General features: G+C 39.0%; 1 protein-coding gene across 1 annotated transcript in view; it reads right to left on the bottom strand.

Moving 5' to 3' along the window:
* CCDC174 (coiled-coil domain containing 174) overlaps positions 1-21,636 on the bottom strand; it is a 1,254,027-nt gene that overhangs the window by 205,100 nt on the left and 1,027,291 nt on the right. The window contains exon 10 of the mRNA XM_044078610.1: positions 5,229-5,390. Within this exon, the coding sequence (XP_043934545.1) occupies positions 5,229-5,390 (162 nt within the window). The remainder of the gene's footprint in view (positions 1-5,228; positions 5,391-21,636) is intronic.

Here is a 21,636-nt window from a genome sequence, read left to right as displayed (position 1 = left end):
GCAGGGGGGAGAGTGAAGGCCCGTCCCATATTTTGGTGACATGCCTTTGCCCACCATAGAAACTCCTGTTGTAGGCAGGGAATGAGAGGAATCATTGTTTCCAGACTGTGTCAATGTGGACTCCATAAACTTTTTAGGTACCATTGAAGTTTCCTCATATGCAGTCTTGCATATGGAATCAGTAGGATGCAGGATGCCATGATGCCCAAAGCTTGCAGAATTTGTCTTGCAGATAACTGGGTTTTTGTTGCCATCAGTTTGAAGTAAGTAGTCAGTTGCCTTTGCTTGTCTGGCGTGAGGTAAGCCATCTGGTCAGTTGTATTCAAGCTTGCACCCAGGAATGTTATCTTTTGAGTGGGTACCAGTTGTGATTTCTTTTCATTTATTGTGTACCCTAGGCATGTTAGAAGCCTTTTCACAAACGCCAGGTGCTGAAGAAGAATGTCCTTGTTCTCTGCTCGAATGAGACAGTCGCCCAAGTAAGGATATATCTGAATACTTCTTTGTCTGCAAAATGCAATTACTGGTGCCAGGCACTTTGTAAAGACCCTGGGCACAGTAGATAAGCCAAAGGGCAGTGCAGAGAATTGGTAATGCATTAAGCCAGCCTTGAATCTGAGGTATCTTCTGCATGATTGTCTTACTGGGACATGCAGGTATGCCTCTTTTAGGTCTAATGTCACCAGCCAAGCATTCTTGCCCAGCATGGGCAGAAGCTGCTGTAAAGTCAGCATTTTGAATTTTGGAATGTCCAGGCATGTGTTCAAAATCGATAAATCCAGTACTGGCCACCAGGCCTTGTCCTTTCTGGGTACCAAGAACAGTCTTGAGTAAAAGCCTTGTCCTTTTTCCTGTTCTGGCACTGGCTGAATGGCCCCCATATCCATGAGGGACATAACCTGTTTCTGTGCCTCTGCCCATTGATTTTTTTGGCAGATCTGGCCAATCATTTACCATTGGCAGAGTCTGGAAATGGAATCTGTATCCCTGTGATACTATGTTTAGCACCCACTTGTCCTGGGTTATTAACTACCAATTTTGAGCAAAAAGTGCTAATTTACCCCCTAAGGGTGCTGCCAAAAGATAAGTACTTGGTGAAGGCAGAGGGAAGTCATTGGGACTGTTTTCTGTAGGTTTGCGCTTTATCTCCTCCAGATTTGGAGGTAGAAGCGCCCCATTGCTTTGACCTGTATGAATCTTGTGCCTGGTATCTGGAACCCTTAGGGCGTCTGGAATTGCCCCTTTGAGCTCTGTCTGACACAGGAAAGGACCAAGTTTTGTAGGCCAGTGTCTACTGAATCTTGGTGGCTGCACTTGTAAGAAGTCTTTTACAGTTTGCATCGACTTAGCTTTGCCTTCCATTTTCTTTAAAACCTCTTCTGCCTTAATACCAAACAGAGTATCATGCTGTAAAGGTGCATCTAGTAATTTAGCTTTAACATGATCAGGCAAATTTTGTTCCTTTAGCCAGGCATGCCTCCTAATCACATATCCAGTAACTGCGGCCCTGCAGGAGGCCTCTAATGAATCAAAACCACATTGCAAAATATGCTTTCCAACCTGTTCAGCTGCATGCAATAATTCCTGCAATTCTTTATTTTCTGCACATTCAGAAATCAACATCATTTTCTGTTTCAGCAATCCCATAACATGTTGTTGATACTTGAGCATATGAAACTGGCAGTTTAAGGCCCTAATTGCCAAGGTTGCAGATGTATAAACCTTTTTTCCCCACCTATCCAGTGCCCTTGAATCTCTGTCAGAGGGGGTAGGATTTTTTGCTGTTGAGACCTTAACTTCCTTTGGACCCTGTGAAATAGTTTCAGGATCAGCAGCAGGGTTTCTAAATAAAAATTTGTGAGTCAGGGACCCTGTAATATCTGTCAGGCTTGCTGGGAGCCAGAGGTAAGGATTCAGGGGTCAAGCTTGACACATCCACAATGTCTAAAACAGGGGGGCATGGCTAAAGGCCTGTGCTGAGGGAGAAGAAGAAAATCCCTGAGCCTCTTTTTTGATTCTGAGAAATCTTGACTCTCCCAGTGAAAATGCTCCCACAAAGTATGCAAAGTTTCTCCAAATGAGTAATCCTCAGGAGGTGATGCAGATGGTATAGACTCCTCTGCATCAGAATCCTCATAGGGAGGAACAGATAATTCCTGATCAGAAGAGGAATCAGAAGAAATAGAAACCTGATCTGAAGATTCATAATCAGTGTCTTGCCTAGGCCTCTTATCTGGAGGGGGATGGGAACCCCTGATCAAGGTAATAAGATCTTCAGCCATTTTGATCATCTGTTTTTTAGGCATAGAGGCCTGTGCACGTGGCTCATGCGTCATTTTTTTAGTTTTATAAGTTGCTTTTGTCTTTGGTTTTGCCGCTGTCGTCGGTTTGATATAAAAATGTCGAGGCCTGAATACACCCACAGAAGCTGGTGCCTGCTCAGCGGCTCCGGACCCATCCAAGGGAAATACATCCGTGGGTTCAATACTTTCAGTATCTCGTGGCATGCCAGACTCCACATGGGTGTCGGCAGGGAACTGCAACTCGAAAGCAGCGGGTATTAGGGGCTGCGAAAGCGCCTCACTGAGTACCGGCAAACCAGCGACTGGCTTAGGAGAAGCTTCGTTGTCGGTTTTGGACCTCGACTGTCTCTCTCTGTCCTTTTCTTTGCGTTTTTTACGCACTCCGGTAGTTGGATTGCTATCCGACGACATTTCTGGGTAGTTAAATCTGTTTCCAAAATACTTTGAAGCAAAACTATACTGACGCTTAATAGTGCGTTGGTTAAATCTAGCACAAAACCGACAGCCAGGCACGTTGTAATCAGGGCCTAGACAAGGAATACAGTATAAATGGAAATCCTTATGAGGTATTTGCTTCCCACAAGTAATACAATTAACTTTTTCTGACATCGGTATGGAGCAAGAAAGAAGTTTCCCCAATGGGGTACTTAGCTTTAGTGAAGACTTCGGTTCTGAAACTCAAATTCGAATATTTCAGGAGTCGGATGACCGGCACTTGTGAAATGCTTCTGCTTCGGGCACCGCGCGGCAAGAAAGACTAAAGAAAATGTCATTGGCTGCTTGTTTTATACCCCTGACGACCTGACGTCATGGAAGAAGAGACAGCATCCGACGCAGGACCCAAGACTTTGGAATTCAGGCCGACTGACGGCAACCTGCCAGCAGATTACCCAAATGTAATGACTGCAACAGTGAAACACGAAGAACATCTGGGAGCAGTCACAGAATCAAAAAAACACACACAACATTCCAAGAATAGAAAAATATTCTTTTACTGGTGTCTCCGGTACCTCGGCTTACACCTTCAAGGAATAATTTTTACACAGCCTTTTCTTACATATTGTTAAAACATCAATCAATTAATTACCTCCATCTAATTATTCAATTGAACTTACTAATATGCAGTTTCATCTTAAATACATTTTCATTTACAAATACATTTTCATGTGCAATTTCATGTGCATGGCATTTTTGTGCAAACTGCTTTTATAAACTTATTAAGTTGCTAGAATAAGTTTGCATTAGCATGCATTTTCTGAAAGATATAAAGTCTGAAACTCAACTATATGCCATTATTTAGTGACTTCATTCATCAGTGATTTGCCAGAAAACCACAAATTTTATGAGAAACAGACTAACAATATGAGGCAAAAATCTGGAGATTGTGTGAAAATCTGGACAGCTGACAGGTAAAGACAAAAGCCAAGATAATGCCCCAATGCACTAAGAGTGTAGGTTCCAGAGAAAAATCTACACTCTTCCCATTACACAGGAATGATACAGCCTTACCTGGATTATTATTTAGTGCAGTAACTCACACAATAAAAAACATCAAATTAGATGAGTATACGGAACAGCTATCAAGACAGTACAATAAAAATGTGCCAAATGGACTATAAAGAAAGAATCAGAGTACAAGTATTACACCCAAAGAAAGGCAGATATACAATGAATGCAGAGAGAGAACAGCGTAATGGCAGAGAGGCAAATGTGAACCACAAGGAGGTGGGTGAATGTCAAGCAATCTGAAAGATATGAGACTGGCATCTAGAAATATTACTTTTCAGAAAAGGTACTGGGCTTCTAGAAAGCAATGCTGAAAAAGCTGACAAGACTGCCTGGTACCGGGAGGGAAAGGATACTGAAGGAGAAAGGTAACTGCACAGGTCTAGTTGAAACACTTATGAAGACTTAATGGATGAAGCATTCCTCCCAATTTCATCTATGTCTTTTTATTTGAAGCAACCCTTCATCAAAAACGTGGTAGAACTCAAAAGATTCATATCTTAACTTCACAATTTTCCAGTAAGGAATGCTGGATTAACAATTCTTTGATTATTTACATCATTGTGGACAGATAGGCCGCAGGGAAACCTAACTGAGCTAAGCTAGTGATGGCATGTTCAGTGGATGGAGAAAATCTGCAGTAAAGACAAAAACAGTTGAGCCTTTCTGGAAACTTTCAATGGCTCTCTAATGTCCCAAAATATGTACAATTACAGTCAGGCAGATTCCAGTGAATGATGCATGCAGCATTTCTTATTTGTACCATACAAGAATCCATGCAGGACATTATCTGAAACTTTTACAGCATACTACAAAATAAACTCTTCATGTCTGTTCACCAAAGTCACACATCAGAATATGTAGTTCCAACAAAATCCATCTGCACACCAACAGCAACATGATTTGTGACTACAACTCTGGTAGCCTAGGTATGGCATTGATGGCTAGCAGAGGGGAGTAAAATGAACAGCTGTCATGACAGCTCTCATTTGGATGGTAAGATGCAAGCAGAGAAGGAGTGATGAAAGATGCTGACAAAAATTGTTTTTTGGGGGGACCAGACAGATCTTTTACCCAAAAATAAAATCATGAAAATTCCATGAGACACCTTGAAGCACGCACCTAGTACTGCTCTTATGTGTGTACAACCTCAGGGGAGATAAACCATGATAACAAAAAGTCAGCAGTACAATACTTTGGGTGTTGCCCTTCACTGCAAGGACAGCTACTGTTGCTTCATAAAGGTTAAACCAGTACAGAAAAAACATCAGTGTATCTTTGCATGTAAAATGGTGGATCATGGTGAGGTGAACATACATATCAGTGACATTTAGCAAAAAAAAAAAAAAAAGTTTATATTCTCCACACAGATTTATTTACACAAATCAAAAATGCCTTACCCCACATCCAATTCCTTACCTTTGCCTTTGTCCCACTCTCTTACATAGGGTACTCCTGGTTTGGTGTCTTTTCGTTCTTGAATTATAACTTCTACTTTCTTATTTTCTGCTTGTATCACTTCAGCTGGTACTTGTTCTGGTTTGAGTGATGCTGGCAATGGTCCGATAATTTCTCCCTCTTCTACAAATAAGATAAATAAGAAAAAAAGCTACATTAGTGAACAGTCAAAAATGACTAACTCAACCTAAAAGAATCCTCTTTAGAAGACAATTTGTTTCTGAACAGTACATAAAAAGCTTTGGTCAATACAGAGCTAGGTAGCACAAAACATACAGAAACAAAGTCAGTTTAAGCACATTAGAAAAACTACTGTTGTATATATCTGAATGGTACAAAAGGGCAGAGATGTGTTACTAGGGTGCCTTCTGTACGAAGTCTGCATGTTTTCCCTGTGGTTGCATGGGTTTCTTTCAGGTGCGCCTATTTCCTCCCACATCCCAAAGACATGCTGTAGGTGGATTGGACAATCTAAATTGGCCCTAGGCGTGAGTGGAAGGTTGGACACTGGGCTCGCAACTCGACACCGTAAAACTCTACTGCCAATCATAAGCAGACAGGTGATCCGCTGTGGTGACCCCTAACCAGGAAAAACTCAAAAGAAGAAGAATGTATGCTTCTATGCTTTTTTAAACAATGTTGCAGAATTTTTTTCCTTTACTATTTTATTCTAATTTATGTATTTTGTCCAATGCAGAAATACATTTTCCTTACTGCTATTACTATGCTTTTTTGTAGTAAAACACCAACTATATGAACTGTATACTTATATAATAACTAACTTTGATCTGTATTTCTAAAATTTATCATCTGTGGGGCTTTTCTCCCTGGATCCCCCACTGAAAATGGGCTTTTCCCAGTCTGACGTTACCAGTTAACAGATACACACATACATAGAGTCATTTCAGCTGCTACAAACAGGCTAGTACCCCACACCATTTATTCAGCTATGGCAGTCAGACTGTATGCAATGAATGAAACTCAATGTCAGTGGGTGCCAAAAATACAGTCTCATTAAATGTGGATAATTCCCTTTTCTCAAGATGCAGCGCGACCTTGAAGTTAATTATATTAAGGGGTATGGGAGATTTAAGGGGGGCATCTTTGGGCAAACCCATGGAATGGGAGATGTAAAAAGGAAGGTGGCTTTCACATGAACAGAAGTGATAAATTCAAATTCTGCTTTGAATTATTTTTTATATTCAACAGGGATTCAAATTTCAGTGTCTGTGATAGTAACCTTTAATCTGTCAATTACCAGTACAATATTTCTACCACCTTATTATGCATCTTTTTTAGAAAACAGTCAGATTTCATGCAAAGCCACAAATAATGAGGATAAATAACATAACGAATACCGAAATAATATATATCTGTTTACCTTTAAAATGTTGACGGACGAAATGTTGAACCCGCTTCCGCGAACCCCAAACTGTGACTTCTCAAAACCGCAAACCCTGAACTGCGACTCCTCAAAACTCTCGAATGCTGAAGTTCCGAACCGCACAATCTCGCCCCCTTTTGACCCATGTTAGCACTTGTTTGCAGGTGTGGTACGGTCAGAAATGTCGACATTGGAGGTTTTTTCACATTTTTGAAGTTTTCGCGGTTCGGGTTTCGTGGAAACGTTTCGGTGATGTGGCCATTCGACTTTGAACAGTCGACATTATGAAGGTGAACCTATACATCAGTGATTTTCAGCAGACTGGCTATCCCCATCCTCAGAAAAAGACTATGTTTAACATATGCCCAACCTCTACAACTGCAAAATTTCATCTCCCTATAATTTACCATAATGAACTAATAAGCTATATTCACAGCCTAAATATGACCACTGCCAACTAGGAAGCACAAAGTGTGTTGTACACATAATGTAAACATACCACCTCCAGAAAAGGTAGAAGAATCACAATTGATTGGAACTACATGCTCCAGAAAAACAAGCAAAATCTCCTTGGCTAATTTTATTTTTGACATGTCTAAACTGCTATATACATGCATCAGAAAAATAATGTAACTGACTATAACCTTGAAAGCTTGTATTTTAACTAGTCAAAGAGTTCTAAAAAAGGAATATGGACTATCACTGTATTTATCAGCTGAGATGAAAAAAAAAACTAGATAATGGAATGTGAAATTATGTACACAACTGAAATATCAAAGATATTTTTATAAGCAATGTGATGTCAAACTTTAAGTAACTTCTAATGAACTACATATAAACACAGTTGTATCAGCTGATCTGCAAAGGGATCTTCTCCATTGGATAGTTGTTGGGATTTCCTCTTCTGCTGTCCCTCAACTTAACTTAGTAATATTTTTCACTTTTGTTCTCACAGTCAGTGCAAGGGGTGCCTTAGCTTCCTGCCAGATAATAGCACTGAGTGTTGGTCTAGTCCAGTATGTGCAGCCTTTGTCCTATTTCGTTTGTACCAATACAGTAAGTGACCACACTTGTATGACAGAAGAAAAAAAAATACACACCACACAAGGATACAGAAATATACATTTACCTGACATACATGAATTCTCAGTCACAGCCTCTACATGTAGTACGTGCTGTCCAGATACAGAAGACCAAGACGGTATTAAGCTCAAACAGCTGAAGACAACCTCACACATCAACAGAAACAGTAAATCTGCTGACTTGATTTCAAGTGGATAACTGTTAAGAAATCCAAGCAGTGAAAATTAAATTTTCCAAGAAGCTTGATGGTCTAACGGTGAAAACTACGGCCAGATTCTGTAAAACCACAAAGCTAGAGAGTCTAATTTCTAGAATCCTGATTCAAACAAAAGTGTAAACCAGTCAACCAAGTGACTACAGGACAAATGTCCACAAAGTAGACACATTTTTTCTGCCTTCCACAGGCTACTGAAAATCATTCAGTTGCTGGTGGCTCTCCTTCCTCTTAGTCCCCCTCTAGGACTGCTTAACTTGGTCTCCCTCTTCCAGACCGGGGCTTACCAACCTGGGGTCGCAGCTGGCAAAGCAATTATCCACCTTCACAGGGTGGGAAATAGAGGTATCAGAGCCTAATACCATTTGCTCCTAGCTGCAGAAAGTTTTTAATATGGCCTACAATTTCCCCTGAGGGCAGGACATACACTAATATGAACATGCACAAATGTCCTCAGCTCAATGCATATATACAACTTTCTTCCATTTCTACCATTCTTCAGCCTCTGCTGGAAAGCAGCAGGGTGCCAAAAAACAACCTCCTCCTCTTGAAGTAGACAAACTGGTTGTCATTTTTTCACGTCTACCCCCACACCACTACAGAGCCCACCTCAACTTCCTAGATAACTAGTCGATCCTGTGTTGCCTTTACTGCAGGCAGACAGCATGCTTCTGCACCAGTGAGCTGACTGCAAAAAACATGTTTGATTAGTCACACCCCTGGTGGAGTAGCCTTTGACAGAAGCATTTTCCAACTGGTGGTTCAACAAAATTCAGTAAGCAAGTCTCTTCCTTCTACGGAGCAAAGGAAATGAAAAGATGATCAGTTGCAGGTGGAGGTGACAGGGGCTGAGAACTAGCCTGCAACATGTATGAAGTACAATTCCTGGCCATTAAATGTTAATGTTTCAAATTTCAACAATTTTATCACACAAAACTGCTGGTTTGACAAAAAAAAAAAAAAAAAAACTTAAAAATAATGCTACTTGGGGTTTCCAAGATGGCGGCACATTGGCCAACGACTTAATTTCAGCTATCCCAGTGTGAAAAAAGAAACTGACAGACAGAGGCCAGATCCAGTCAGATAAATTCAGCTACTAGCTAGTAAGTACACAACTTGGGTGCCAGCAAAGAACAAACTAAGAGAGCCTGAAAGAAAATCAACTAAAAAGATGAAGAGAAAACACTGAGTAGAAAGAATCTTGCAGCTTTCAGCAAAAAGCAGTTCAAGTTTCTGACTTTGGTGCAAGACATGACATCCAGTAATCTGCATGAAGAAATAAATTAAAAGTACTCAGAGCTGATTAATTAAATGAAGCACTTAAGGAGTATATCATTTCAAATAACAAAAGGCTGGAAAAATGGAAGAAGCTTTAAACAGATATTCAGATGAAATTATAAAAATGCAAAAATCTGAGGTTGAAATGAAGAAAATGCTCGCTAAGTACAACCCTGATCAAAAAGAGCTGTTTCAAAAAATGGTAGAGTTAGAGGACAGAGCATGCAGAGAAAAACCTGAGATCTTCAGCTTTGCCAGAGAACCTGGAAGGAACAGACTGCATTAATCTTATGAAAGCACAAATAAGCACCTGGACTGGTATTCCACAGAAGGATTTGTTAATTTAAAGTTCATATTGCATGAATCCTCCAAAACTGGCCATGAGAAAGCAGCCAAGACCTATATTAGTAAAGATGCAATCATACCAGCAAAAGAGTTGATCCTGACAAAACTGTGGTGGAAGGACAAAGTATTAAAAACTGGATATAGTACAGTGTTTGTGGAAAATGATTATTCACTATACACCAGGCAGAAGAGAATGAAATTTATCCCAGCAATCAGGGAATGTCAACAGCGCTAGGTGTGAAATTCAAGTTGGTGTACCCAGCTGTCTTCAAAATATATTTTTCCTGGAGGATCAAAGCCATTTTTTGATGCAGAACAGGTTAAGGAGGAAATACAATTTGCCCAACAAAAAGAAGGGGACTCTGCTTCTTATTCTTCTGATTATAAAGTTCATAGATAAACTTTGCCAGTGAAACCTTTTCCAATGTTCTAAAAGAAAACACAGAAGAGACAGCAAAAAGCACAGGCGTTGACTAGACGAATTGTGAATTCTTTGGACTTGAACCAGAGTCTAGTGTTGGGAGATGAAGATGACATGTAGAAGACCAGCAACACTGAAATTAGTGAATAAGTGTGAGATTAGAAAGCGTCAACCTCATTTGTGAAATGCTGCTTTGCAAGAAAAAGAGGAAAGACAAGGACTTTTGTTGACTTGTGAGGTACTGAAAAGTGTATACCCCTCTTCACATCATTAATGTTTGGAAGGACAATAAAAGGAAGAGAAAAAAAAGGAATTAAGCAAAACAAATTTTGTTCTTATCAGTATTTGTATAAAACATTTCATGATATAAATTGCATATTTTACAGTAAAGCGTTTTAAATGCAAAACTGTGGTGGAAGGATAAAGAAACTAAGGTAAGCAAATGCTTTTTTCCCTTCTTTTTTTAGTTTTAAGAAATGTAGGTATTACAGTGTAAAAAGAGAGAAATTAAAGAAATAGAAAGAAATAGAAACTGAGGTCATGGATGGAGTACCTGCGAAGTGAAGGATTCAGTGTAAAAAAATCTAAGTCAGAAAGTACCACAGCAACAGACATCCAAATAAATTTGAATGGGAAGCAACTAGGCAAGTGCCATATGAAGACATTTTGGAGCCTTCCACAGGAAGCTAGTATAAATGTTCACTTGAAGATGGAAGGCAAGGAAAGGAACAGGAAACTGTGACAACTCTGACGTAGTCAATGTTAAGGCGTGATAGGCCAGTGAGTTCCCACATGACAGAGCAACAGATAGGATGAAATTGAAGAGAATGTGCACAGGAAGATGCTATAGAACTCTCTATAGTATGCCTGCAAGAAATGAAAAACAATGTGTCCTCAGTTTAAAAGAAAATCAGTTAAGAGAAGAGTTGCTTGATTTAATAGACATATATAGATATATTAAGACCAATGAAAGAAATAGACTGCAGAAGGTCAATAAAACCCAAAAAGTTAACAAATGGACACAATAATTAGGACTGTCCATAGAGATCCATGCAATATAACAGAAGTAAATAGGATATATTACTGTGCAGCTACATTAATAACAGACAAAACTCTACCACAAGGACACAGGGTAGTAAGTGAAAGGAAGGGGAAAAATCAAATACCATCATGGAAGTAACAAATAGAGGAAACTATAAAGCAATTACCAAAGGACGGTGCAGTGGTGCAGCAGTGGCGTTGTCATTTCACAGCAAGAGGTTCTCTGGTTTTATTCTCGGCTGGAGTGCCTTGTGTGTGGAGTCTGCATGTCCTCCCTGCATTTGTGTGGGTTTTCTCCAGGTACTCCTGTTTCCTCCCACATTACAAGGACATGCATCTGGAGCATTTCTCCCCGGGCCTCCGATGAAAATTGGCTTTGTTCCAAGTAGGACTTTCCCAGTAAACAAATGTTAAATAAATAAATAAATTAAGACAAGCAGTGTCACTGTTAGAAGAGTATAGAAGAGGGAACAGATCAACAAATATACTCAGATAGATGTGATGAAAGCAATGCACAGGATTATAACGGATCAGGATCTATCTTGCACTACTGCAAATAAAAAAACTAAAAATCTCGGCACAGGGAGAAAAACTTACAAGATACACAGATAAATACAAAGGAAAGTACAAAATAAGCAATTTACTAATGACCCCAAAACGTTCTACAGAGAATTGGGAAACAAAGCAAAAGGAATTGAAAGACCACCCATAAAAGAAGAAATAGATACATTTTGGAGAAATATCTATGAATATTTTGTGGAACATAAGATGCTAAATGGACAGAAGTAAAAGAAACAATAAGAAGCTCAAAGGTACAAGATATGAAATGGGATGAAGTAACAGCCAGAGAGAGTGAGATGAAGTTAAGAAAAGCCTCCAAATGGAAAACCTCAGGCCCAGATGGAGTACCTAACTTCTGGTTAAAAGTATTAACATCTTGGATTTAGCCATGAGTAAGAACTATTTATGTACGCACCCCGAACAGACACCAACCTGGTTAACAACAGGAAAATCAATGCTCCTACATAAAAGTGAACCTGCATGTTATCCTAAAAATTATAGACCAATAACTTGCCTTCCGACAATGTATAAACTATACAATTGATTCCGACAGCATTTATAGTAATTGAGGAGAAAATACAATCATGGCAATAGAACAAGAGGGCAATAAAAGAAAGTCATATGGAAAACAGGATCATCTGTTGCTAAATAAAGTCATAATTGAGAACTATAAAAACGGGAAGAATCTAAGTATACCATGGAATGACTACAGAAAAGCATTTGATAGTATCCCACATTCATGGATAAAAGAGTGCTTAAAAATGTCAAAAAAATGTTAAAGAAACACCCTACACTGATCGACTTACAATACAGTGACCATGAAACAGTGGCAGACCACTTCGAAATTAAGCCATGATAAAGGGCAAATTATTATTCCAGGGATAAAAATTCAAAGGGGGTAATCCAGACCGACTCCCTGACACCGCTGCTGTTCTGTCCTGCTCTTAACCCATTAAGCTGTCTAATTAACAGATTAGGCCATGGCTATAGTTTGGCTCCTAGAAAACAACAAATATAAAGACCTCTCACCTTCTCTTTGTCAATGATTTAAAACTGTATAGCTCATCAGATGAGGAAGTGAAAGCACAACTACAAGTAGTCAAAACTTTTTTAGATGACATTCTCATTTGGTCTTCATAAATGTGCAAAAGCAACCTTTAAAGCAGGAAAACTGCAGCATCAAGAAAACATCAGTTTGGGACAAGAATGTGATATAAAAGAACTTCAGCAAGAGGGAGTGTATAAATATTTGGGAAATGATGAATGATCAACAATAAAACATGAACAAATATGAATAAAACTTAGTAATGAATATTTTAGAAGACTTAAATTAATCCTGGAAATAGCGTTGACATCTAGGAACAATATTCAAGCTACAAACCAATTTGCTCTTCCTGTCCTAACTTACTGTTTTGGAGTGATTGACTGGCCCCAAAATGTGTTGGACAGATTAGACAAGAAAACAAGGAGGATGCTTCACACTCCCCAAATGATTTATAAAAATCAGTGTACACCAAAATTATATATTCCCCGTTCTAAAGGAGGTATAGGCCTCCTTGAAATTGATTACATATATAGATCTGCAATCGTGGGACTGCACACATGTCTGCTGACCTCACAAGACCCAAACATAGTGAAAGTTTTGAAATACAAGGAGAATAAATCTAAGATGACTTCCTTGGTTAGTCTAGCAGAAGCATATTGGTGTCAAGCAGGAACGGAAATCAAACCAGAAGTAGATAAAAATCAAGCAGCAACTGAATGTGCCAAAAAACAAAAGAAAGAATATAAGGTGAAGAATCAGATGAGAAGGCAAGAAATGTGGAAAATGCATAAATATAGTTGCAAGTACAGAAAACTCCTGGAAGAACCTCATGTTGATCAGGATCAAATGCAGGAATGGTTAAGGAGAGGTGAATTCAAACCAGGAGAGGTGAATTCAAACCAAAAGATGAAGGGTTAATACTGGCAAACCAAGATAGGGGCTGTGCACACATTGGTTTACAATGTCCACAGAACATGAGAACTGGAAACAGTCGCACACCTTGTGGCTGGTTGTGGCATACTAATGGCAGAAAGATTGTATACTGAAAGGCATAATAATGTGGCAAGACTGCTGCACTGGGGATTGTACATATATTATAATATTGAAGTAGCTGAAAAACACAGGAAACATGAGGGACAAAGCATCATAGAAAATGATGAAGTCTACATCACATGGGATCACCCATTACCAACAGTTCAAAAGATCGATACGAGAAAACCAGATACAATGGTCCATGAAAAGAAGACAAAAGTAGCACTGATCATTGAAATTGTCACACCCAGTGACTACAGTGTCTTGTGTAGAGAGAAACACAAAGTCATAAAATATAAAGATTTGGAGGCAGAAATGAGAGCAATGTGGAAGAAAGATACCCAGACAGTTCCAACAGTAGCAGGAGCAACAGGTCTTATAAAAAATAATCTACAATCATATTTAGATACATTACCAATACATGCAACTCTGTATGAATTGCAGGAGGAGTCATTACTGGGCACACTGCTTTAGCACTTATGGCTGACATCAAAGACTGAAACAGTACCAATTTCGTTAACTTTAACCATACTTTGACTTAGGAATAGGGTCCATTCTTGTCATGGTATTAGAAACCAAAAGACTTGGAAAAATTAAAGAAATAGGCATCCAAATAGAGAGATGATAAATCAGCAAGCAAAGGAGAGCGGTATTAATGAAATTGAATTGATCTTCAAGTGTTGGTGAGTACCTTCATGAGGTGGACCCTGTTTTTCACAAAATCTCACCAATATGACATTGCTATATAGACTGTATTTATATAGCATATATCATAAACAGAAGTAGGTCAAAAATTTAAAAAGATAGCTGGGTGCACAAGACCAAGGATAAAAAAGTGCCCAATCCTGGTAGGCCAGGACTGGAAAAAAATGACAGCGTGGAATCCTCAGAATACGGAGGCAATCCTACAATGGGGCCAGGCCAGGCCCAGGGGGAGGATGTCCCCCCTGAGGATGTCCCCCCCTGTTGTAGAAGGAAGTAGCAGTCCACAAAAATTGATAGGTCAAAGAACAGCCATAAAGACGACAACTACTGAGGATAAGAAAGAAATTATGTATTGTTACAATGATGCAAAAAGCCCAGAATTTCCAGACACAAGATATACAAAACGATTAACATAAAAATTAGAGGAAAGAAAAATACTTCCGCAAGAAAAACTGTCAGAAGCTTCAAATAAAAATGTGTGTTCATTAATAAAACATATTTGTGAAAAACATTATACAGACCAAGAAACTCTGATCTGTTTGGAAAAAAGAAGCATCTGATGAAGTGCAAAAATATAAACAACAAAACCAAGAGATTTTGAAAAGTGTAAAAAAGCAATATGGACATGGAGAAGAAAGAGAGATTTGATATGCTGCAATATTTACGCAAAGGTGAAAGCCAAATTAATCAATACAAAAAAAAAACAGCTCCAAAGATATTCGAAGAGAAATACAGGCAAAGGCACCCAGATATGGAAAATTTCACAATAAAAAAATAATATCACAAAGAGGAAATGTAGACAAGAGTAAAGTAGAAGTAATAAAAAATATAAGCTGAAGTTATGGAGTGCTTGCAAAATGAAGGATTTGGTGTAGAAGGTTTAAAACAGGTCACATCACAGCATGATGGAATGAGTCCCCAAAATAAGGAGAAACCGGAATATCAGGAGACATCTGAAGAAGAAATATGAACATGGGAAAGAAAAAGAGATTTAATATGGTGTAATAGTTACACAAAGCAGAAGGCAAAATTAATCAATACAAAAAGAGCAACACCAAAGATATTTGCAGAGAAATACAGGCAAAGGAATCCGCACATGGAAAACTTTACAATTCAAAAAATAAGAAGACAAAGAAGAAAAGGAGATTAGTAATGGAGAAGTTAAAGAAATAAAAACTGAGGTTATGGAATACCTGCAAAGTGAAGGATTCAGTGTGGAATAACTAATTCAGAAAACACCACAACAGGACAGAGCAATGGACATCCAAATTACGGGGAAAACCAGTGGAAAGAGAAGCACTTGGTCAGGTGCCATATGAAGATATTTTGGAGCCTTAGGAAACCAGTATAAACGTCCACTTGAAGTTGGACAGGAAGGGAAGGAACAGAAAACTGTGGAAGCTCTGATGTAGTCAATGTTGACGAGTGATAGGCCAGTGAGTTCTCATATGACAGAGCAACGGATGGCACAGGATGAAATTGAAGAGAATGTGGCACAGGAAGATGTTATAGAACTTTCTATAGAATGCCTGCAGGAAATGGAAAACAAAAAATATGCCCTCAGTTCAGACGAAAATGAGCTAAGAGAAGAGTTGCTTGATTTAGTAGGGATAGATATAGGTTCATAGGTGTGCACTAGGCTAATGGCCCTGGAGCCTTTACAAGCCTAGCCCATAGGATTACCCTGGCATCATGCCACCCGACTTTAGTTCCCAGTGCCTCTGTCGAGTAAAGCCACTGCAGTGATCCTGGGGTGAATTTTCTATTCCCCATCCACTCATCAAGATTTCTCTTGAAGAGGGCCAGTGAGGTGCTCTGCTTGACATGTATGGGAAGTCTATTCCATTGCATGGGCAGTCTCTGGGTTATGAATCTGTCCCTCCAGCATGTTCTGTTGATTGTGGTAATGAGGTTGAGGGTCTATGGAGCGTGTGGTGCGGATGGATTGGGATTTCTTTAGATGTAGCATTTCTAACAGAGCTGGGTCAGACGTGGCTTTGTAAGTCAAGCAGAGATTGTCTCTAAGTAGGTGAGATAAGACAGAGAATAGTTGGAGTTTTTTGAGTCTGCCCATATAGGACAAATATTTAAGGCCTAGGATCCTCTTTGTGAGGTACTTTTGCGGCCTCTCCAGTTGTTGCAGGTGTTTAGTGAGGTACATTCCAAATGGGGCATTGTAATCAATGATCGGCCTAATGAGGGAAGAGTAGAGGGAAACAATGACTTCTTTCTTCCTGGATGTAAAACCTTTAGTTATGAGATGTGACACATAGGACTTTCTGACCACAGTGGCAATGTGGTCAAAAGAGAAGTTGTTGTCAACCTGTGTTCCTAGATCTCTTATAATGCCTTCTATGTTCAGTGGACTACCATCGATGTGGTAAATTCATGGGAACTGGGTTTTTCCCAAAGGGGATGAAGGCACATTTTTTGGCATTGAGCTTAAGGCCATGGTTCTGACACCTGTCATTGGTCTCAGTGAGGCCTTTCTGTAGGATGCCAACATCACTTGGGGAGTTAGTAATAGCTCCCAACTTGTAATCGTCTGCGAACTTTGTCAGGCAGAGTCTAAGATCAATGAAATAAATAGAGTACAGAAGGTCAATAAAACCCAAAAAGTCAGAAGTTTGATAAAATAAATGATCATACTAATTAGGACTGTCCATAGAGATCCATTCAATATAACAGAAGTAAACAGGATATACTACTGTTCAGCTAAATTAATAACTGATAATGTTCTACCACAAGAACAGAGGTAAGGGAAAAGATGGGGAAAAATTGATGCCATCATGGAAGTATGGAATAGAGAAAACTATAAAGCAATTAAGATAAGAAGTGTCATTGTTAGAAGAGTATAGAAGAAGGAACAGATCAATAAAAATACTCAGAAAGACATACATGATAAAAGCAATGCACAATATTATAATGGATCAGGATCTATCATGCACTATCGTAAATAGTAAATCAAAAATATCAGCACAGGCAGAAAAACTTAGAAGATACACACATACATAGAAAGGAAAAGTACAAAATAAACAGTTTATTGAGACAAGGTAAAAGGAATTGAAAGACCATGCAAAAAAACAGAGGCAATAGATACATTTTGGAGAAGTACTTTAGAAGATCCTGTGGAACATGACAAATATGCTAAATGGATAGGAGAAGTAAAAGAATGAATAAGAAGTTTCTAAGGTACAGGATATGAAATGGGATGAAGTAACAGCCTGACAGATTGAAACAAAGTTAAGAAAAGCTTCTCTAATTGGAAAGCTCTAGGCCCAGATGCAGTACCTAACTTCTGGTTAAAAAGTATTAACATCTTTGCACGAAGATTTATCCATGGAAGATTTAGCCATGAGTAAGAACTATATATGCGCACCCTGAACAGACACCAACTTGGTTAACAATATGAAAAACAATGCTCCTAAGTACCGCACCCACAGACTCAAAAAACATGTTTATTTCATTATGGCTTGTTTCCTATATTTTAGTCTGGGATTATTTACAGGATTTTAAATATTTTTATATGTAATTCCACAGTTTGACCACATGGGGTCTGGCATATTGACGTGGTTTTAATAAATCAGTTTGCCATTCAATATACCACAATGCAGTGTTTGGCTCAAAAATATTACATCATGCAGGCTTCCATTTGCCTAAAGCCCCTGTCATTTCATACATCTTGCATGCATACACTGCTCTCTTTTAGTCAGTAATTTGTAAGTAACATTCCCTGCTGCTGAATGACTACTTAAAACAGAAGCAGTGCAAATGTCACAAAACACACGTTCAAAGTGCTGTTTACTGCTGCCTTTTTAATTAAGTTTAAATGGCTCTAATTTGTCAGAAACTGAATTCCAGTCCATCTACTTCTCCCCTCCCCCATAACACTTAGCCTCCCTAGCTGTCAAAGTCCTGAGGGTAATTTGACCTGTTAATTCCTGTGATTGGCAGTTCTCAGCAGGGGGGGCTTGACTCATGTAATTTAATCCTTGTTCTTAGCAGTTCCTTTGACAGAGGGGACATTTGTTTTTGCTGCACTATAGCCATAGCCTTACATGACTGCTTTCACATCTAGTTTATGTAAAAACTCCTGTAAAGTCTTGCACCAAGGCGCTGCAGAATAAAATATTTTGGGTTGAAATCATGGTTCCACCATATGGGTTTGTTCTGGGATGTGCCCTGCACTTGTTTCTATGGGGTACAGCTGCATCTATGCAACTGTTTACATGCTAGTATAGTGTGGTGGTGCTCCTTTCTGCATATTCATTGGAGTTAGCTGGATTTGGTGGGGATATGAAACTTGCCAATCTAACACTTAGGAGCAGGTAGTTTGTCTAGGTGGTGTTACCACCATTAAATAAAGAAATGTCATGTTGTATAGTTTTTTGCTACAGAATGGTAACAGATGTAGAATAGAAATATGTGCAGATTGAAAACAATACATTGCAAGTGTGTGAACAGATAAACTTCTACAGATATATGTTAGGGCTTGACTCTTTCCTGTTCCAAAATGCCCAGAAACCAGTAGTTATACTATTTTCAACAATCAAGTTACAGTTCCAACTGGTAATTACCTTTAGAATGTTCAGTGCCAAGGCAATACATGTACCAGTCTAAAAACCATTGCTAGGATGCTGTCCAGAAATCTTGTTACTGACCAATATCAGATGCAGAAATTAACATTACATCATATGTACAAGGCATAATGGTAACTCCTGTAACCACCCAAAGATTACAAAAGCTTAAACCAGCTAACCAAATTATATACTTACACGCTTATCCAACACATTTGTAAAGGCACTGCTAAACTGCATTCAGATATCAAGAACCCGAAATTACCCATGTGTAAATTGCATTCAGTTTCAAGTAGCCGCTGCTGAATTGCATTCAAATATCCAGTGAACCAAATGCATGGACTCTGTGCTTGTAAATGCTCGCGATTACAAACAAACTCAACCTACTAACTAACTGCCAGTAAACCAAATGCATTGTGAACTCTCTGTAAATGCTGGCGACTCAAAAGAATGAACGCAATGCACTAACTGAATGGTTGCGGCTAAGCTGAAACACATCGCTGTTGAGTTGTACTTGCCCTTACCTGGAACAAGTATGTCAGACATTGGTATGTGCCTCGCAATGAGCAGCAACCTGCCTTGACGCCACAGTATGAACAAAAAATGATGTCAGTAAGACGATTCAATATCTGTCAGCATAGGAGGACATGACCAACAATATCAATATGAATGCCATGGATCAGCTAGGACAAACACTCATTAGGGATGCAATCATTCTTGACAGTCCTCAATATGGGGGAATGATGCACACACCACCTCCCCTTATGAAACATACTCGCTGGTCAGGACTGTGTCCTTTGAAATAAAAAATAAAGCCTGTGTACACTACTAATCCTAGAACATGTAGTAATTATTCCAAGACACACTTCACACTTTGAATAGACATATTTGTAAAATTAAAAAGCCCCCACAAAGTCATGGGAAACTGCTGATGCATTTTCATTCCCAAACACCATTTACAATCATGTATATGGCTGTATAGAGGCAGAGATACCTACTCAAAGTAAGCACAGGATACATACAAAAAAATGGCAATTCTGGTTGAATCCAACAATTACATGGCTGCACAACATAAGAGAGACCATTATATCAAACTCAGAAGTCCAATGCCAGCAAGGTAACAACTTCCTCAAACTCAATGAAATAGCAGTGAAACCCACATCCAAAGAAAATGCATCTGGCCAATGGTGGATAAACATCACCACTGGGCTGTTTTCAAATCATAGGCCCCTTGTGCACAACACATACATGTGTTCTTTGATGCACCTTCCTAACTGTATTAAATTATATTCCTTGTATAACACAGCACACTTGTTAGAGGGCATTTTAAATTTATTGTTTTGAACATTTTTACAGTAAACAATGAAACAAAATGCATGAACCAATAATGACAAAACTGTCCAGTTCAGAATCATAAAAAGACTATTGAATCTACTCAAAGATATAAACTGCACACCAGAACTACCTAGATATAAACTGCACACCAGAACTACCTAGATATAAATAAACTGCACACCAGAACTACTTGGATATAAACTGCACACCAAAACTATCTAAATATAAATAAAATTCACACCAGAACTACCTAGATATAACAGATTGAATGCAGCCACGTGAAACACAGAGCAACGGCACATTCAGTTACACACAGAGCAATGGCAGATTGAATGCTACAACGTTACACGCAGAGCAATGGCGGAATTATATAAATATAAGAGACTGAATGCAGCAACGGCTGAACTGCCAGCAGCACACTAAGTAAATGTATGCTCCTAAATAAGACTGAAATTAACTGTAACGTCTGAACTATGAACTAGCCTAATGTAATGCAACAATGTTACACACAGAGCAACGGCAGAACTATATAAATATAAGAGATTGAATGGCTGAACTATGAACTAACCTAATGTAACAGCAATGGATATGAAAAAGAAAGCTGTCTGTGAATGTGTGTTAATGGCAACAGACACAGAAAAAGGGGTTCACAGAATATATTATGCATCATGTAATATGCATAGCTATGATACAAAGCACTGCCATGATTTTAATCAGTTTTGTAAAACTTATGTAAAAAGGAACCACTCTTTCAAAAAAATGCACCAAAGAAGTGTTTTCAAAAGAATGAACATGTTATTAAAGTGAATGATTTGGCACAGTGAAGTCTGCAAATGCATCAGATAGAGTGAGGTGACCATAAATTAGACTGTTGGCAAGCAATGCTAAGAATTGGCAAGTGAAATGATGCATTTAATTAAGATAGAGATGCAGGGAAAGAGCACTACAGATGCAATGTTTGCTCTGAAAGTGTTGATGGAGAAGTACAGAGAATGTCAGAAGGAGTTGCATTGTGTTTTTGTAGACTTAGAGAAAGCATATGACAGGGTGCCTAGAAAGGAGTTGTGGTATTGTATGAGGAAGTCAGGAGTGTCAGAGAAGTATGTAAGAGTGGTTCAGAACATGTACGAAGGTAGTGTGACAGCGGTGAGGTCTGCGGAGGGAGTGACGGATGCGTTTAAGGTGGAGGTGGGGTTACATCAAGGATCAGCTCTGAACCCTTTCTTATTTGCAATGGTGATGGACAGGTTGACAGATGAGATCAGACAGGAGTCCCCGTGGACTATGATGTTTGCAGATGACATTGTGATCTGTAGTGAGACTAGGGAACAGGTGGAGGAGACCCTGG

Source organism: Protopterus annectens, chromosome 7.part1, assembly GCF_019279795.1.
Source record: "Protopterus annectens isolate FY-2018-M chromosome 7.part1, PAN1.0, whole genome shotgun sequence".
In the NCBI taxonomy this organism is placed as follows: Eukaryota; Metazoa; Chordata; order Ceratodontiformes; family Protopteridae; genus Protopterus; species Protopterus annectens.
The sequence above is the reverse complement of the archived record's forward strand: the minus strand, read 5'-3'. Positions and strand labels throughout refer to the sequence as shown.